The sequence below is a fragment of the Ambystoma mexicanum genome, chromosome 8, assembly GCF_040938575.1.
Source record: "Ambystoma mexicanum isolate Mex_15411 chromosome 8, UKY_AmexF1_1, whole genome shotgun sequence".
Classification (NCBI taxonomy): Eukaryota; Metazoa; Chordata; class Amphibia; order Caudata; family Ambystomatidae; genus Ambystoma; species Ambystoma mexicanum.
The window spans coordinates 137,298,652-137,318,504 of NC_090929.1; the positions used below are offsets into that span (position 1 = coordinate 137,298,652).

The following is a 19,853-nucleotide window of genomic DNA, read 5'->3' on the forward strand; positions in this document are numbered from 1 at the left end:
TCTGGGGGTGCTTCGCTAGTAGATAGCAGAACCCCTGCCCTCTTCCTTGTGGTGGTTACTACCAAGGAATCAGGTATAGAGTGACCTCTAATATATAATGGGTCTGACGGTGAGGGACTGAAGAGTTTCACAATTCTTGGGTTGACCCCTCTAACCAATGCCGATGTTGATAAAGATGGAGCGAGTCGTCTTTTGACTGAGGCAAGAAGGGGAATGGCCTGACTAGGAGGTTGCTCCTTAATTATTTTCTCCACAAAGTAAATATCTGGAGTAACTTCCCCTGTATCAATTTCAAAATGTGCTGCTGCCTTACGTAGCAGAGCATTGAAAGTGGGCTGGTCATCCACAGGCAACGGGTTTCTGACTGGTGTGGTCTGAGGAGAGCACAGATCCAGGACGTCTGGGTCTGTTGATGCCCCTGGAGACTGTGAAAGGCTGCAAACCTATGTCCGGGTCTTCTTTGAAGCCCTTACCACCCATGTCTGGGTATTCTTCAAAACCTTCTGCAGGGTCTTCTAGATCCTCATTATTTATGAATTCATCCTCTTGAAAGTGAGTGTCCTCTGCAGTGAGGTCATACGCATCAATATCCTCCTGAAGTAGGTCTTGGATATTTGGCCCTGGGATCTTCATGAAGTATCTCCCTTGGCCCTATGGGTGTAACGTGTTCAGGGGTGGACATGAACCTATCCAGTTTGTCCATACAAGATTGAAATCTTTCCAAAGTCCACTGGGGTACCCCCTAGCGGTCTGGAGGCGGGAAGGGGTGCTCTTCCGCCTGTAGCCGTCGAGATCTCTCCCAAAGGTTGGAGGATATACTCCACTCGCCTCTGAGAACCCTTCTCATGGGCTAGGTCTTTCTTTCGACGGTGGTGGAGGTTCCGGCGTACCTTCTGTCTGTTTCGGCATCTCCCAGGCCTTGTGAGTGGGACTCAGCGACTCGCTCGCCGTCTGAGTGTCACAGGAGACTATACTAGCCAAGCTCTCGACGACTAAATTCTCTGTCGAGGGCTCGTCTTGCACGGTCTTCAACATTGGTGGGACGTTTTTGTCTACGCCCGCTCTCTTACGAGGCGTGGCGTCTGGCGTTTTGGTGATCGCGCCCTTCTTTGTGGACGGCCCAGTTGCTAGCCGCGCCTGCGGTTGCGGGGAGGGCTTGTGACCCTTACTGTCAGCGGAGGCTGTCGGTCAATCCAGCGTCTCCGTTGGCGCTAGGGCTTTCTTCGACTTAGTCGAAGGAGGGCCGTGGGTTGTGTGTTTAGTTTCATGTTTTCCACGTGCGTCGGCGTCGCCGGGGTGTACATCCCCATAAGTAGGGCGTTTGCCGAACCTGACGGGGACAGACACGGAGGAGCAGGAACGCTCCTTAGAGAGGTCGACCACCTCCGATACGAAGGTAGCGTTATCACTGTCCCCCTCATCACATTTCGCGGCGGCGGGTGAGGAATCAGCCTTTGACATATCGTAGGCTGCCCACCTCTTGACCCTGCGGTCCTTTAAAGTCTCTGGGCAAAGTAGTTTACAGGCCGCCCAGCCGTCCTCGTTGTGGTCGAGGGGTAAGCAGCGGTTACACCGCTTATGCTCATCTTTCCACGTGAATTTGCCGTTGCAACGTGGGCGAAAAAAACTAAAGGGAGTCTTCTCCATAGCGGAGGATACAGGGAAAAGTGACAACGACCCCGAAGGAAAGGGGGGTGAGAGAGAAAGGCATTCTAGAAGGGAAACAAAAGTGTCCCACAACCCTCACTCTCCGTACTGTAAAGGCCAGGCCACGTGTTCGGCAGCACCGATTTGTTCGCCTCAGTTGAGACCACCGCCGAAGATCTTGACTCGGTGGGGGAACAGCTAGGCCGTCGAAGGAGGGCCTGAGGCGTTTGGATTTAGCGATAACTAACAAGAAACGACCAAGGGTGGAATAATGGCATTGCAATGTCTCTTACGAGCTCTGCATTAAGGCGACCAGTTTCTGGACGGAAATAAACAATCTGAGGGACCTCAACGCGTGAAGGATTTTGGGTACACTACATGTCACTATAGGGATAGTATTACAGACACACCTATGTCCACGTCCCCTTTGCGACTACGAAAAACAAAATGCAATACTCCGCAGTGACCACTGGATGTCTGACTATGCACAGCATGTGATTCTAAGCAGATTAACAAACATCAGAAAACAAAATAATCTTGGCATATTCCCAAGTAGGTTCCAGGCTGCGTTGCGGGAGGTATGATCCGTGTATGCCAGCAAATTAATGTGTTAGGAGCCCAATTGGACTGAAATATTAAGTCTTTTGTAAAGTTAAGCAAGAAATTTAGCAATTACAGATTAAATACGGAGGGGGCCAAAACGCACCCATACTTATGGCAATGGTTAGTGGGTATTTCTTTGGAGAAGGAACCTCCAGTATCTAGCCTGATCTTGACACCTGTCTCTGAATAGTGCAATATAATTAAATTCAGGGCGCCCTTATCCAGACCACAGGTTTTGCCCGTAACCAAATTTAATCTAAGAAGTCAAACGCAGCAGTGAAGTTGAGGAAGGCTGCAAACAGCAGGGTACTACCCCTAACTAAGGCTTTCTCTTTTAGTAAATTGCATTTTTTTTGCATCATGAATGGAAATGGTTTTTTCTTTAAGCTAGGATAATGGACTGAATTCGACAGCTGCTTGATGGAGATAATGATGCTGAAATGTGTGCATCCAGTGAGAGGGGAAGTATGCGGGAAGCCATTGGTGAACGTGACCCGTGTATCACAAGGCATTAACCTCAAAATACAAGCCACCTGTGAAATGTTCCATGCAAAATTTTGATGGTCCGCTCAACCGATGCTGAAACTGCCAGCTGAAATCTACTGTGTGCTGCTGCTTTACTTTTCAGTGGCTCTAGTTTCATTAAGTTGTCCAGTTTGTCAATTTGTGGGACTCCAGTACCTATCTAAAACAAAGTACTACAAATATCAACGTCAATATCTATTCCCTATTCAGACACAACCTTCAGAAGAAAGGAAGGTCGCACCCGCAGGACAACCCTGTCCTTATGGAAAACAGTAAAGGGGTGCTTGGCAGAAAGTGCTTGCAATTCACTCACTCTGCGTGCGGAAGTAACCGCAACTAAAAACACAGTTTTAAAAGACAACAATCTCAATGGACAAGAATGTAAGGGCTCAAACGGAGCACCCATCAGAAACTTTAAAACCAAATTCAAATCCCAACCCGGCACCTGGAAAGGGGACGGTGAGAACACAGACAGTACTTTCAGAAACTGTGAAATCAAAGGATTCTTAAAGACACTCTTCAGACGAGTGCTTAAATATGGCCAGCGCTGCCAGGTAACCCTTAACGGTACCCACTTGAAGGCCCTTGTGGGCTAAAGAAAGCAAAAAGGACAACACCACAGGAATGGAACATTGGAAAGGATCCACATTCTGTCCCCTGTCAGTCGCAGAACATCCGCTAATGGCAACAGTACAGGGACTTGTTTGCGGGCCGCCTGGCCAAAAGCAACACCTCCATCACGTCATCGGGGAGGTCCCAATTCTTGCATCTCAACCTTTCAGATACCAAGCATGAAGGTCGAGAGACCCGACCTCTGGATGGAGAACCTGACCCCCCCCCCCTCCCATGAGAGCAGATCGTCTTGGTAGGGATGACGGCGTGGAGGGCATATGGACATGTCGAGAAGGTCCGGGAACCACGCTCTCCTGGCCCAATCCGGAGCAATGAGGATCATTCAGGAACCGAACCTCCGTAACCTCTGCAACACCTGAAGAATGATGGGAACTGTAGGAAACGCGTATAGCAGTGGGAATGACCAATCCACCACGAACGCGTCTAATAAGGCTCCTCTTGGAGGAAATTCCCTAAAGCAGAATCCCTCGCACTTCCTGTTGACGCTGGTGGCAAAGTGATCCACTTGTGGGGTCCCCCAAAGGGCGAAGATCTCCAAAAGGACTTTCTGCTTCCTGAGCCAACTCCCACTCGTGAGAGACCACACTCTGCCTGCTCAGAGCATCCACCGCCGCGTTTTCGTCTCCAGCCAGATGCAATGCCGAGATCGAGATTTCCTGCTGGATGGCCCAGAACCAGAGCTGCATCGCCTCCCTGCACAATGGGAGTGACACTGCCCCCCCTTTTTGTTGAGGTAATGCATGGCCACTGTTGTCCGTCATAATCTGGACATTCTTCCCACGCACAGACGGCAGAAAAGCCTTCAGGGCCAGCTTAAATAGATTGATGTGGAGTCTGGACTCCGACGGAGACCAACGGCCGCTGGCTGTCAACTTGTTGGCATGAGCGCCCCATCCTGTGAGGGATCCATCCGTCACGATCATCACCTCCGGCCATGGTTGCTAAAACGGTGCCCCCTTCATCAGATTTCCTTCATCGGCCCACCATAGATGATCCTCGGTGACCAAGAGCTGAATCTGAACGAGATCCGACATCCTGACGGAGAACAGACCACTGCATCTTGAGAGCCCACTGCAGGGATCTCATCCACAGTGTGGCCTCTGGCTCCAGAAAAATGCAGGACGCCATGAGGCCGAGCAACCTTGAGAATTTGAACGCCGGGAGACTCTGGGCACATTGAAACTTGTCCACCATCTGCAGTATGTGATGAGCCTTCACCTGGGGAGGGTAACGCTGCCCCAGGGACGTGTCGAGCACTGCTCCGATGTATTGGAGCCGCTGGGAAGGTTTCAAATGCGACTTCTTTAAATTTAGGGAGAAGCCCAGGGAATGGCAGGTGACGGATAGATGATCCAGGGCTTGCTGGGGAGAATGCGCCCTGATCAACCAATCGTCCAGGTAGGGGTAGACATGAATCCCCCCTCTCCTGGAGTATGCTGCACAACCACCATCAGCTTGGTGAAGACCCTCGGGCGGAGGTCAATTCGAACGGCAGGATCCGAAACTGAAAGTTCGAGACGCCAGCTGCGAACCTCAGGTACTTCCTGTGCTTGGGATGAATCATCCTTGAGGTCCAGAGACACCAAACAATCTCCAAGTTGAAGGGCCTGGAGGACTTGAGAAAGAGTGACCATCTTGAACTTTTCCTTCCTTAGAAGCTTTTTCAACCAATGCAAGTCCATAATGGGTCTCAATCCCCCCCCCAGTCTTTCTATGGGCCAACAAAATATGGGGAATACCATCCCTTGTTCCTCTCCTCTACAGGCACCAGCTCTATGGTGCCTTTCTCCAGCAGGGATAGGATTTCCTGCGCAAGGAGCGGATCCGGATGCTTCAAAGAGAGCTTCCCCGGTGGATTGTTGTGAGGCCGCTGAAGGAAGGGAAGGCAGTAGCCTTGGGCTATGATATCCAGAACCCCACACATCCGAAGTAATGGCACGCCATTCTCCAAGATGCTGCCCAAGTCTGCCCCCAACCGGCGAACCATGGGACAGGGCCTCATGCCTGAGCTTGAGCAGCTGCGACAGTGCCAGGGGGCAAAGAGGCAACTGCCCGAGTGGCTTTGGCAGCCCGAGTACCCCGTTTTCCACCATGGGTACTCTTAAGGTGGCCCCTTTGACTGCCAGCTCCTCTCGATCTACCAAAAGTAGAGTAGAACCGAAAGGAACCTCACCTCCATTGCTGTCCCCTAGGACGAAAAGGCGTAGGTTGACGCACTGCAGCGCTCAAAGACTTTGCTGCAGCTTTGGAGGTCTGCAACCTCAAGGCTCTTGTCAGCCTTGCTGCCAAATAAATGAACACCATCAAAGGGCATGTTCAGAAGACATGATTGTACATCGGGAGCAAACACTGACTTCCACAACCCCGCAAACCTGCGTAGTACGGTGCTCGCAGCCATGGACCGGCTGACACAGTCTGCCGTGTCCAACCCCGACTGAAAGGATTCACACACAGCATCCTTGTCGTCACGCACGATGGCAAGGAAGCCATCCCTTTCCTCCCCCTCGGGAATATGATCAGGAAATACATATCCACAGTGTGTGCAAATCTTGCCAGGGCACATGCGGAGTTGACAGCTTTTAGTGCAATGCTCCCTGACTAGAAGACCTTCCGAGCCGTTGAAGCGCTTGTCGTCCCTATCCGGAGGGATGGTAGGGTACGCCTGCTGCCTTGAAGTGGCTGTATCTGCCTGAACCACCAAACTCTCAGGAGTGGGTTGAGTAGACAAATAGTTGGGGTTGCTAAGATGGGCGGTACTTCTTCGCCAAATTCTTATTGACCGCTGGAATCGACTCCGGGGCCTGCCAAGCCGATGACACCCTTTTTTGCAATGTAAGCTGGAAGGGCAATACCGGGTCAGAGGCAGAGGGGCGCAGGAGAGAACCTTGGGCAAAGATGTCAGTAAGGTCATCCTGAATAAAATCCTCAGGAGGCCTGGACCACCCCAGGTATTCACAAACCCTAGACATGAGCCGCCTGTAGGAAGAGTCTGCATGAGCCCCCAGCTCAGGCCTACCAAACTCAACTTCCGGAGAAGTATCCAGGCCACTGTAGGGACTGCCGCAACTCCTCCAGTGGACTGTCGCCCAACAATCTCGGAGCTTCATCCTGAGAAACAGGATCTTCAATGTCTGATCTTTCCTCCTCCTCAAAAATGTCAGGCAGAGGCTTGTAAAACCCAGCCAAATTGACAGAAGAGGCTCTGGGGCCCAATACCAGCCTCCCAGACCTAGAGGAAGCCTCAGGAAACTCCTCAGACATATTACGCCCAAAAAGCGCCAAGGACGCAGAGACCGCCAAGACCTTCGACGCCAAAGGCGGTGAGAACATAGACTTCGAGACCATTGAGGGCTTCGACGCAGGAATCCGTGCCGAGACTCTCGGCGTCGACGCTGCTACATGCGTGGGCTGATAGGACGGAACAGCATGGTCCGAGTCGACGCCGGCATGATACCTCCACAGGTTGCAACAGTCTCGCTGGGGACGAGGACCGAGACCTGGACACACGTCTCTTGCAACTGCTCTTATCCGCACGGGACCTCGAGGGCTCCCAGTGAGAGTCGGGGTGACCGAAGGCGTGAGAGCCGCGGATCGAGAACATTCTCTGCCGGCTTCATGAGCAGGCGCGACAGGAATCGTGCCTTGCGACTGAAAAAAAATCACCATCATTTGCTCTTTAAACGCTGCCCACTCCTCCGGCATCGAGGATGTCGTGGGACAGGCGACCTTACGCACGGCACCATCCTCCGAAGAGAACGGGGCAGGTGACCGGTGTCAGCACTTCCAAAAGTGCCGTGAAGATGAGGAATGGCGAGAACCACTCCAGGACCGAGAACCTCGAGCTTCCACCCGACGCTGAGTCACACCCCTCGAATCATCGGTGGACAGCCCAGACTTTGATCCAGTCTTACGGGACTTTGTTGATGGCTTACCTGCACACGCAAGGCTTTGGCTGTAAGAGACTGGCATTTGGAGCAGTCGTCGGTGTCGTGCAACTCACCCAGGCACCATAAGCAAATACGGTGCAGGTCGGTCAACGACATCTTGGACTTGCAGTCCCGGCAAGTCTTGAACCCGGACTTTGGAGTCAGAGGGGTCAAAGAAAGACATCATAAGAGATTCGAAGAATCCACAAAGCGTGCAGAGTTTAACGAAGCTAACATGTTCGCTGTCGGACAAAACAGAACTGAAGCAACGGGCGCCGTGCATCCTATATATAACATCTGGTGATGTCGACCCTTGACGGAGGCCCTCGAGGGACATTGGCTCAACGCCATCGACGCAGGGCGCCCTCTGCTGAAAAGTTTCCAAAGTGCACAGCAGTGGGACACAACTGTCATAGATGTGGAATACATCGGAGGATAACTCCCTTCAAATAAGTTTACCAAACTCCCTTCAAATAAGTTTACCAAAGAAGTTACAAGACTGTGTTGCATACAAAAAGTGAAGAAATTGTAGTGTTGCTGTTTTTCGCCAATTGTTTATATATTGTTGTTTTTGCAATTATCACTTATTGCTGCTTTTTTTATTTATTTTTTATTTAATTATGTTTGTGGGGTTGGTGTAGGGAGTCAGCTGTAGTCAGATGACGGATGCATAGTATGCATGGAATGTGCGAGGTAAGATGGGAGGTTAGGAATACTAGGGTTCAAGTGGGGACAGTTGAGAGAGCAGTTGTTCCTGTTGCTGGAGGCTGACTGAGTGGTGTATGTGGGATTTTCCAGTTTACAGCCTGAACCCTGATGCTGCGATAAAACACGCAAGAATACCGGATCAAGTACATTTCTTTCTTCAGCATCATCATGGGAAAGGAGGGCAGCATCCCTGAAAGTGCCCACACCCCCAAAGCCATTCAGCTTCACTACTTGTTGTTAAAGCTCCACCTATGAGCCAGAACTAATTTTGGAACTGAGGAGCCACCTATGAACCTAAACTATTCAGTGTAAGAACACTTTAGGAATGTGCCTGCAATGTCATCCCTCACTTTTAGCACCATGTACAAAAAGGTATTCCTCATTATGAGCCAAAACTAAAAAGGGGAGCAAAATAAACCAATTCAAATGTTCTTGCGATTTTGCTTCATAAAAAGAAAACTATGAACCCAATTAATCAAATCAAGCCACTCTGAAAATGAAAGAGTAATTCAACCAAGAGAAGAAATTTTGCAGTAGGAATATGTATCCGAGACCTACCTGTGCAAAGCAGTCCATCCTGGTAATAAAGTGCATATACTCTGGCGCTATGACCAATTAATGAAGCCTTTTCAAAGGCTTGGGAGTCCTTCAGCTGTTTCATTCTCACAATGGCCTTCAAGTAAACCTTTTTCCAGTGCAAAGCATCCTGCAGAGAATCATCAATCTGCCAGCCCAACTTCTTGCAAGCCGCCTGCCACACCTCAGTACAGGCACTTATAACCTTATTCCACTGCTTGGACACTAGGCAACACATGAGGAGGGTCTCTGGATCCAGCCATTTTAAGAGGTAAAAACTAAGTTCCAGCGGGAGAAGCTTGAGAAAGTCCCGCTTGAGAAGAGTTTCTAAGTTATTTGAAAGGTGCCGGAGCTGAACTGCCCCACTCAAACTAATAAGGTGATCCAAAGTTTCATTTTTTTGTAAGTCCGTAAGAGTATGAAATGTAACGGAAATGTTTTCAAGCCATGTTTCAAAGTCCTTTTTCTCCATAAGGTTATGGAAACATTTATCTGCAGAACATAAAAACACATTAGTTTGGCTTTTACACTAAATCCCCATGCATTTCCAAAATAAGAAAACATTTTGGTGAAGAAATACAGTTTTAACCACAAAGTTCTTTTTAGTGCACACACATTAAATTGTTGTCACTATTCACCAACAAATAAAATATCTGTTAGTATTTCAAACAAGGCCTTCTCCCAGAAGATATAGAAAATGTAAATCGAATAATATTGCAGTGAAGAATAGGTGCTGACAAGACACTTTACACCCCCATGCACAAACCAATTGCAGGTTAATATTAATAGGCATGGTGTAGATGCTTATTAATGCTTCAGGCCATCCAAGGGACAGCTGCGACCCTTGGCAAATAACATTTGCCTTGACCCACATGGATGAAGGACAGCACAAAATCCAGACAGGTTTTTCTTGCGCCCTCTCTCCTATGTGTGCTTTCCAACACTTGTCGCACCCATAACCTCTACGCATAAGGATTTTTGTTCTCTCTCCGCTATGTTACAAGGAAGCAGAGTGAGGGCAAGACATGAAAGGAGACCTGCGTCTGCCACAAAAGCCCTCCTGTACCCCAGCGTTGAGCTAAGTGAAGGGCAAGGGGGGGGGGCCCTATTCTCTATGCTCTAGTGGCGTCACACGCTGGTGAGGCAAGAACTGAGGAGACAGGAACCAATGGAAATTGGGTATCCATGTGTAACAGTGTAGGAGGTGCCAGGGTAGCAGATGCTAGGTGTGGGGGTAATACACATTGATGCAACCCAACCCTGTAGGTCCTACTGCACTAACCATGATGGCCATATTTTGCATTTGCTGAGGGTTATTACTGTAATTTCGATCAGAAATGACTTGCCTAGGAAAGAGTGGGGAATCCGTAGGCAACACACAGAGGTATGGGGATGAGTAGCCAGTGGATGAGTAGGAGAGGTAATGGTATACATGAACCTGGGATATGACCTATTTAATACACATAGCTAATACACTTAAAGGTGAAGTTCTCCCAAAATGTTAATGTTTAAAACTATTGGACATTCTTAATAAAACGTATTGACATTTCTTTTAAATGTTCCTATGAAAAATAAGCTGCACATCTGCTATAAAGTCCTGTTTTTAAAGAAATTAGGGATCCATTTTGTATGTAGAAACAGTATAATCTATTCCTTCAATTCTCTTCTCTCGCATTAGTAATCAAGCAGGAGCCCCCTAATTTGAGCTTGTTACTGCAGAGAATTGAAACACGTTCACATGGCAGGCAGTCCTCCTATGAAGGCCAATCCTAATGCAACAAACGCGTTCAATAATTGTGCTGAAATACGTTTGTTTACTTTATTAGGATGGCATTTATACAAGTGCTTATCCTGTGACCGTGGCAAGCATTTCCTGTTTATTTAACAGGGCATGTTCACCATGCTCTTGGAAATGGACTATCGTGGTCCAGCGGTGAAGGGTTAGCACCTTTCAACCACGCGACCCGCGTTCGATTCCCAGACATTTTTTTCTGGCTGCCTCAAATTTTGTTTTTCAAAAATAATATTTGAAGCACCAGAAAAAAACAGGCAGCGACTCTAACCCAGGCAGCGTGGCTGAGGGGGATAGCCCTTCATCACTGGACCACAGGAGTCCCTGTAATCACAGTGCTCTTTGCCTTATTGTTGTACAGCTCAAAGAGCACTGTGAAAGCAGCCAAGGAAATGAACCACACAAGCCCCTTTAAAATGTCACAATCTATACAAAATGTCTAAAAGTCTGACAAAATCTTGAAGCAAGGACCACCACCAGAGACATTGCTACGAGAAAAAAGGGATCCAAATGATGGCCCTTACGGAAGAATAGTCCTCTGCAGGCAAATACGGCACATCATGTTGAGGGTAATTTTGCACCAGCGCTTCAATCCGAACCATGGAAACATTTGGTGCGTGGATCTTATAGCCATTCTCCAAAGTAATGCATCAAAAGTGGGTATTATCTGGTGCTGTTTGCATCTTCATCGTGCGCGCCTTGCAGAGCAAGACAAGCTACAAAGAGCTCCATCATGCCAGCACAACACACCCCCGCCTGACTCACCCAATGAATACTTCTCCCCTAATCCCCCCTCTTTAGCAGAAACAATCTCGCAGTCTCAACGAAGAACGACAAACTCTCTCCAAATGCCCAAACGCAAAGCTCTATGCACAAGCACATCCCCACCGCCAATGGATACAACATATGTGACCCACCTACGAGAGCCCACTTCTGTTACAATGTGTGAACCATGCTTGATGAATCCTAATGTATGCCGTATACAATCCTTGCCCAGTAATTCCTACTGTAGATACTGTGTGTAACATATGCCTAGTGAATCCTACCGCAGATACTGTGTGTGACCCTGACCTAGTGAATCCTACTGCAGATACCGTGCGTGACCCATGCCTAGTGAACCCCAATGATGTTACAATGCGTGAGCCATGCCTAGTGAATCCTACTGTAGATACTGTGTGTGACCCATGCCTAGTGAACCCCAATGATGTTACAATGTGTGAGGCATGCCTAGTGAATCCTTCCATAGATCCCATGTGTGAGCCAAACACAGCAAACCCCACTGCCAATATCATGCTTGAGCCTAGTAAGAATGTCCTGTATCGCCCAGAGCAACTCTCTGGACCTAATCTGGCAGCCATAGCTCACAATCTATGTCCACCTGCCTTAAGATCCACACAACTACCACTGCAAACAATAAGTTGGTGCATCAACTTAACCAACATCTATGGAGGCCTAATCAATGCAAGATCGCCCCTAGCCTATGCCCTCGACAACTCAGAGCTCATAACCTCCAACCAACTTGACCTACTAGCCATCACAGAAACGTGGCTGCATGCAGCTGCAGGTCCAGCCCTCTCACTAGCTATCTCCTATGGCTACACCATCTTCAGAAAAGACAGATCACTAGCCAAAGGAGGTGGTGTAGCACTCATTGACAAAAAGAATTTGACACTAAGAGAATTGCCCAACCCTCCACTCGGCAGTCATCATCTATAAAACTCTTTTGCTGATACCGCCTCACTAACCCTCCACATCATAAACAGACCACCTGGCCCAAACTATCCCTAGATGAGGACATCACCCTCATGCTGGCCAACGATGCTAAACCCTCCTCCAGAATTATTATTTTTGGAGACTTTAATCCTGGCCCTAGGCCTCAACGACCCCACAGATGCCAATGCTAAAACCATAACCAACACAACTGAATCACTAGGATTCACACAACGCATCACCCTGACTACACTTAATAAAGGCTGAACACTAGACTGGTTGGCAGATATGAACGGCAACACTAGAATTATCTCCAACCTCCCCAACCCCTGGTCGGACCACAACGTCATCACCTTCACCATCCAAAAATACACCACAACCAATGCCTTCCCACAACTGGCTCCTGCCTCGCAATCTAGTAATACATGCAACATCACTCCAGAGAACATGCTCCCTATTCTATGCCCCATCACTAAATATCAACACACAGACTGCGACCCCAACCTAATGGCATAGTTAAATAAGCAAACTCCTTCTAGCTATAGACAAAGTTGCCCCACTAAGTACCTGCAAGCCAAAACCTAGAGCTCACACCAGACCTGAAAATCTTACAAGCCACCAAACGAAATGCAGAGGTCATCTGGAAAACCACACCCTCAAAAGCAAACAAAGACCAGTTCCTCAACGCAGCAAAAACATACAAACAGGCCATCATCCAGGCGAAGAGCCTTTCTTACATCGAGCGCATAGCCAATGCCAGAACAGGCACAAAAGAACTTTTCGCCATCCTGCGCAAACTTGAATCCCCTGTTGCTCCACCAGAAAGCTGCCTCAAGGATTCCACTTGGTGCACCGATATCCAGACAAAAATGCCAAATTATCCCTGCTACATACAGCAGTGGACATTGACCTCTTGCCCAATCCCAACAAACGATTTGCCTTCAGACTTGGTACGATACAAAATGTCCCAAAAATGATCAATGGCCTTAAATCTTCAGAGATGCTGTAGGGGAGGAGTGGTCCAAAAGACCCCCCCCCCCCTTGCCTACATCCCCTCCCCAGGTGAGGGCCATGGCTCATTGGGCGTCCCCTCAGACCACCCGGGCCCAGGTGGTGGAGGGTTCACCTGCTGAAGACATTGCCCACACGTATTGAATTTAGCTAGGCCCAGAAACCAATTTGTCTATCAAAGATGGTGTGAGCTCAGCGCACTGTAGCGCGGCCCCCATCCCCGGAGAGTTTCAATTATCCCTGTCGCCACAGCGCCCTGGCAGATCCGCTGTGAGCCCGTTCCCACGAACAAGACGGACATGAGCTAGCATAAGATACTAACACTAACATTTCACCGTCCACAGTGTATCACTGCTCCCAGCATGACCCGTTCAGCGAGGCCTGGGTGATGGGGAGAACTGTAGAATGGTCATCCGATGAAAGCAGAAAAATACCCAAATACGAATGTCAAAAACTACTTGTAATACGTGTATCCTTTCCATAAAACTACTTCTACTAAAGAAACCTGTAAAATTGTGTAATTATTGTAAGAAACGCATGTTTACATGACACCAGCAATGAAGGACCCACACCCCTGCGGGGGTGTGCAAATGATAAAAAGCATTCCGGGGGATTATTCTCTATATGTATCATTGAAAACCGTACACCCCGCGGTCCCGTGCCATAACTGAACTAATGCTGCTAGAGTGCAGGGGAGGACGAATGCAACTATACATAAGGCTCGTGTGAAAAGACGCGGGCAAATGCGCCAGTCATGTGTACATATCTACAGCCCTTATATGCCATTACCGCCGTGTACATTGGCGGGTCATTTTCTATGTACTCCACCAACTACACTACTACCTCACTTACTGCAAATGTATATGCATATAACTAAATACTGTAGTTGTTAAAACATAGTGTACGAATAAGGTGCTCAGACTGGATATAATCGAGACACATCCAGCAAGTTGAAATGTATGTTTTCAAGTGATTCAAACAAATATTATAAAGTGTTCAAATGGTTGTGATGTTTTCACCTCTGAAAGCCGGCAACACACGAGGAAGATACCTTTGTGAATATGTGCAAGGCCATTCCCCCTCCCACACTGCGAAGACTGCCAAACATGAGAGCAGAGGCCCGCGCCGCTCCACCTCCCCCAACCAGACTGGAGCCGCTTCAAAGATTTGTAGCCCCCTCTACAGCACCCAAGGCCACGGCCCGCCACCTGTATTATTTACAGCACAGCAGTAAACCTCTGCCTGGACACACGTTCAAAGGCGCCCCCTCGTAAACCCCACAACCCACCGGATCATCGTAGACTTATAGCCCTGTGCAATCAGGACACCCAATACTGTGGCAACACACAACAGCCCATTCATAATAACTTCTAACGAGACAGAAAGACATGTACCGCCCGTCCCATGCCCGGAGACTTAGCCCCACGACCTATGGTACCGGTCAAACAGGACACTGGTAACCATGCACGGATAAATCACCATCAAACCCCTCACAAGGTGCATTCCTCCTGTGTTGCATTAACCTGTAGAATAACCTATTGATAGATTTACTAAAGAAGTTAACATTGCAATGACTGAATGACTGCGGTGTGCATGGCATAGGGCAAATAAGTCAGGAAAAGACATTCATCTCTGACACTGGCCACAATGGCACAACAACACCGCCCGGATGACCTGCCAGGCCCAGCCCAACCCACGAGGCTGACCAGTGACGTCCTCCAGCCAAGGCCAACCACATCGCAGCAGCACCTATAGCTAGTCATCGCCACCCAATCCCATTGAACTTGTGCCCCTTATAGTATGTAGGTACTGATGAAGTTTTTTGTAAATATATACGCCTGTCTTTGCTATTGTCAGACAGAGCGCTCTCGGAGTTTGCAGAGTTCTTTGCATGCCCTATTCTGATTGATAAACTGCCATTTAAGCTCACCCGCACTCTGTCTTGGCTTTATTCCCGACTTGGGAGGGTTCTTCATTGTCTCTCATTGCGGGGAGGATCGTGCAGGCTGGGGACGCTTGCCTTCAGTGGTGACCCCGAAAGCGTGATTATTATTATTTTTTCCCGACCTAACATTACCGTCCCCTTTTGGCATGAGAATCTCCGGTCGAAAAGGGATACGCACGGTGCGCCGGCTCCGGGAGGCTGCCCGCCAACGGCGACCGGTACACTAAGAAGTGCGCACTCAATAGAGAGAGGGTACGGGATCCCGGTTGAAAAATCCCCTTTGAGTACCGCTCGCCGGAGCCGGGGCTGACTGTTGAGCGGACAGCAACACTGCCTGGACGGACCCAGTTTCGGAGACTATCGGTTCAAGACGGGCACGTGAGTATTGAGTGCGAGCGATCGTAAAGGGAGTGGGGGAAGAAATCTAGGACAGAGAACGAAGAGGGGTAGAAAAGGGGATACGCAGATCTACTAAGGATAATCCTAAAATTTCTTTGCTTTTTCTTTGCATATGGCCATTAGGATTAAGAGGTGAATAAGAGATAAAAGTGACGGGAACCTAGCTCCGAAAGGGGGTGGAAGGCGGCGCCGCATAGTGCTATCTTGACTAGTACTGGGAATATATGAAGTGGAGAATAAGATAAAAGTGTCTGGCAAAGGGGGACACGGAGAATATATTAGTGACTGCTATTTCTTCTTTCTATTCCTTTCTTTAGGGTTAGGGGGGAAAATAGAAGTGAGATCAGTACAAAACGTTAGGAAGAAAATAAAAGAGAGAGAGTCCTACTAGGAGAGGGAAGAGCAGACCAATATATATATATATATATGCGCATCCATATATCTGAATAAGACGGACAGGGACAGCCGGCTAGGGAGGAAAGGGAGGGCAGCGTGAATTGTGAATAGAGTGTTACAGAGAGGTGTGTGCACCTCGTATGCGTCAGAAGACAATTTGGTGCTGTGGGTGTGTAAAATGGTTATAAATGTATAGTAATTGAATGGTCATGGTAAGTGTGGCCGGATAAAGCTTCTTGAAGACAAAAATGACAAGGTGAAGTGAGTGTGTACCTTTTTTTGATTCCCGGGTTAATATTGTCAAAATCACTGATGGTTTGCTCTTGTATGTGCCCCCCCCCCAAAAGAGAATGTGTACAGCCAGTTTTGCATTGCGCAGGCAGGGGGAAGAGCACAAAGGAGCCCATTATTGAATGCGAAGTAGAAGATGAAACCCATATTGGTAATAGGTTTACATTGTAATTGTGGACACACAGAGACATACAAGTACTAGGAAAACACAAAGATGGGGGCCGAAACACCCTTATCACATATCTGTAAGAACCTACCAGGGTACGCGGAGCGAATTAAGAAATATCATGACCAATGGGTAACAGAGCTGAAGGGAGAAGGTTTACCCCAGATATGGCCCGAGGGGGGGGTCATTTGATAAGTGTTCTGGATATGGTGGCCACATGCATTTGTTTGAAATACAAGGGGAAGCAGTTGCACAATAGGAGGGAAATATTAGATCTCTGGAGGTTATTTGAAGAGATACCACCGCCTAAAGCACCAGCATTAAATCCTGACCTACCATCCACCACTGACAATCCACTGATGATACAGAAAGATGCTAAAGAATCGTCAAATGTAGAGCCACCAATAGAGGTAATAAGCTTGCACCCGATATTAAACAAGCCTGTGCCCGCAGAAGGGTACAGTGACCCCACTTATGTCCCTCCCCTGACAACTACTACACCCCACCGGCCAACGGCACCCCCGCCATATGAAAGTACAAGGGAGCGAGCCCAGGCATGTACACAAAGGGTGGACATAGAAAAGCTAACAGATGATTTAGAATCAAGACTCTCAATAGCGAAAGATGAGCTCGCAAGGATAAAAGACATATGTGAACAAACAGCACTTAATGCAGCAAGATCAGGGCGCACGTCTAGAGCGCCGAGTGAGAATAGAACACTTGAAGACGGGTGGAAAAAAGGTGAGATACTGTTCAGAATTGAGGAAGAACCGACACGAATAATCGAAGTAGGGACACGAGAGGGAGGTATTGATAATGAAGAAAGGCCTATAGGGGACAGATAGGAACTACTATGTGATATAAGGGACGATTTAGAAGAAAGCGACAGGTTGAGCATGGCAATGGGAGGGGGAAGTGAAGGGGTGGATGGTACATGTTCAATGAGAACACTGGATGATGAGTGGACGGGGCGATTAAGGAACAGGGTGGGGAAAATGGCATCACTGGGAACCTCAGCAGCCAAAACGGGTGTAGATGCAACGACAAAAGGAAGGCTACAGCTCCCGTTGATACATAGGGGAGGAGGGAGACCGAATTATATCCCATGGGCTCAGATGGATAAAGCCAATTTATTAAAGCTATTGCCCCCGTTATCGGGAGGGGCAAGTAAGTGGATATACGCCTTTGAGAAACACACTGCCGGGGTACCCCTAGCAATAGGAGATGTAAAGAGCTTGCTTGTATCAGCAGTGGGGGATCAGGCTGATAGAGTATGGGTCAAGGCCGGTTTCCCGGGAGTAACATTAGATTGCGACCGCCATGACGGGGCCTCCTTTAACACAGTGCGTGCAAGGGTGTGGGATGCCTTGCGAGAAACGTTTCCAGATATGCCAGACTTACAGTCAGTAATGCAGTGTACAATGAATGATGGGGAGGAGGCTATGGATTACATTTTTCGGGTCCAAGAGATGTGGAGAGCAGAAACGGGCACGCCCTAGTATCAATAGACATCTTTATTTTACTTCATTATAAAAAGAGGGCTCCCAAAGGAAGTGCAAAAAGCGCTCGACAAGATAGCAGGTATTGAAGCAAAGGGATGGCCTGAGATTCAGCGCATAATAGTACACCATTGTAAGCGAATAAAGGAAAGGGAGAAGGAGGTGGCGCAGAAGAGATTGGCAGACGAAGCAAAACTAGTGCAGAGAAAGTTGGTGAAGGTCGCAGCGGCTGTAGCCGCACTCCCCCACAGCAGGGAGGGAGATGAGGAGGAGGGGCTGGTAGCAATACAAGGAAGGATGGCAACTAATTGGGCTGGAGCAGGACAGCGGCAGTGGAACGAGCAGGAGCAAGGCGGAGGTCCGCAGTGGCAAGAGTGGTCCCCTCGAGGGGGATGAGGTGGGTACAGGGGCCGAAGAGGAGTTGGACCGGGGTACGGGGGAATGGGAGGAAATGGATGGCAGGGCCCTAGAGGTGCACAAGGGAGTTGCTGGAACTGCGGAAGATGGGGGCATTACTCTAGGGAGTGCAGAGCCAGACCCAACAACGGGTTCCAAGAGGTAGAACAGTATGGCCATCCCCACCCGGGGAGCCCATATGGTCTTCCAATGGGACAACAACAACCGAGAAACCCAGGCCAAGGTAATAATGAGCAACAACAGGGGCACCAGTATAGAACACAGAACCACCCACAAAACAATGACAATATGCAGTACACGCCAGGCAACCCTTTTGCGACAACAGCAAACGGGGCCCCCGCACCAGCACCTTACAACGGCGTGTCAGTAGTTTCAGGAAGTCTCTTCAATCAAGGGGGGGCGAGGAGACACCCCGCATAGGACAGCCCACAGAGAACACTTGCGTGTCCAGTTCTATCTACCACCTACGATGCATCAGAGGAACCATTGCTAGGGGCGCAGATAGGAGACAAGCAGTTCATATTCATGGTGGATTCGGGAGCGGAGAAATCATGTATCAGGGAGGGCCGGTTCCCGCTATCTAACCAGAAGTTAGAGACGCAGGGGTTCTCTGGGGCTGTAATTGAAGTTCCTTACACAGAAGCATTGGACGTAACAGTGGGGGGAAAAACTGTAAAGACCCCCTTACTGTACTATGAACACTCACCAATAAATTTATTAGGGAGGGATCTCCTGAGTAAACTCAACATGACCATATCATTCACTGAGAGAGGTATAGTGTGTTCAACACCCGGAACAAGCCCATTGCGTGCAATGTTGGTAGTACAAGCCCACACGACCACACAAGAAGTACGAGGTTTGCCGGAAAACGAGGAAATGTTTATTGAAGGGCTAAAGACATTGGCCCTCATAATTCCAGAGCTAAGGAAAATGGATTGGAGGATTCCAGCAGAGTTCCTTTTCCGCCCCATAGTGTGCCCCGACACAGCACCAGGGTCAGTGGTATCATTAGACTTGCACGCTGTACAGGTATCAGCGAAAAGGATTGCGGTGATTGGAGTAGATATGGAAGGATGTGAGTGGCGCACAGTACTGTGCACGAATGCCAACATCGCCCTAAGAGACCTAACAGATGAGGATCTCTTTTCAGATGCAGAGGGGGATGGTGAAATTGTAATGGAAATAGCGATGCCCTGTGACATTTCGATTCAAGCTAGGGAAATCCCCGCTCAACTGATGGCAGTGGTAGGAGCACCGCCGTCATTCCTTGATGATAACATGAGACTCGTACCAAATAATTTGTGGACAACAGGCCCCCATGATGTAGGGCTGTTGCATGGAGTACAACCTGTGATAATAAAACTAAAGCAAGGAGCAATTCTACCCCGAGTGAAACAGTATCCATTGTCCCGTGAAGCTGAACAAGGGATAAAAGAGACAATAGATGCACTACTAGCACAAGGGATAATAGTGCCTTCAAACTCCCCATGTAACACATGTATTTATCCAATCAAAAAAGCGAAAGGAGGGTCTTGGAGGATGATACAGGATTTACGCCCCCTAAATGATGTAATTCAGAAAGAGTTCCCTTTGGTCCCGAACCCTGCAT

The 19,853-nt window shown here is 48.6% G+C and overlaps 1 protein-coding gene across 10 annotated transcripts in view; it reads right to left on the reverse strand.

The window, feature by feature from the left end:
* The window catches only part of FBXW2 (F-box and WD repeat domain containing 2), a 434,117-nt gene that overhangs the window by 270,076 nt on the left and 144,188 nt on the right, over positions 1 to 19,853 (reverse strand). For all 10 annotated transcript variants that reach the window (XM_069609490.1, XM_069609495.1, XM_069609489.1 and 7 more), the window contains one exon: positions 8,601 to 9,110. In XM_069609490.1, the coding sequence (XP_069465591.1) occupies positions 8,601 to 9,110 (510 nt within the window). The remainder of the gene's footprint in view (positions 1 to 8,600; positions 9,111 to 19,853) is intronic.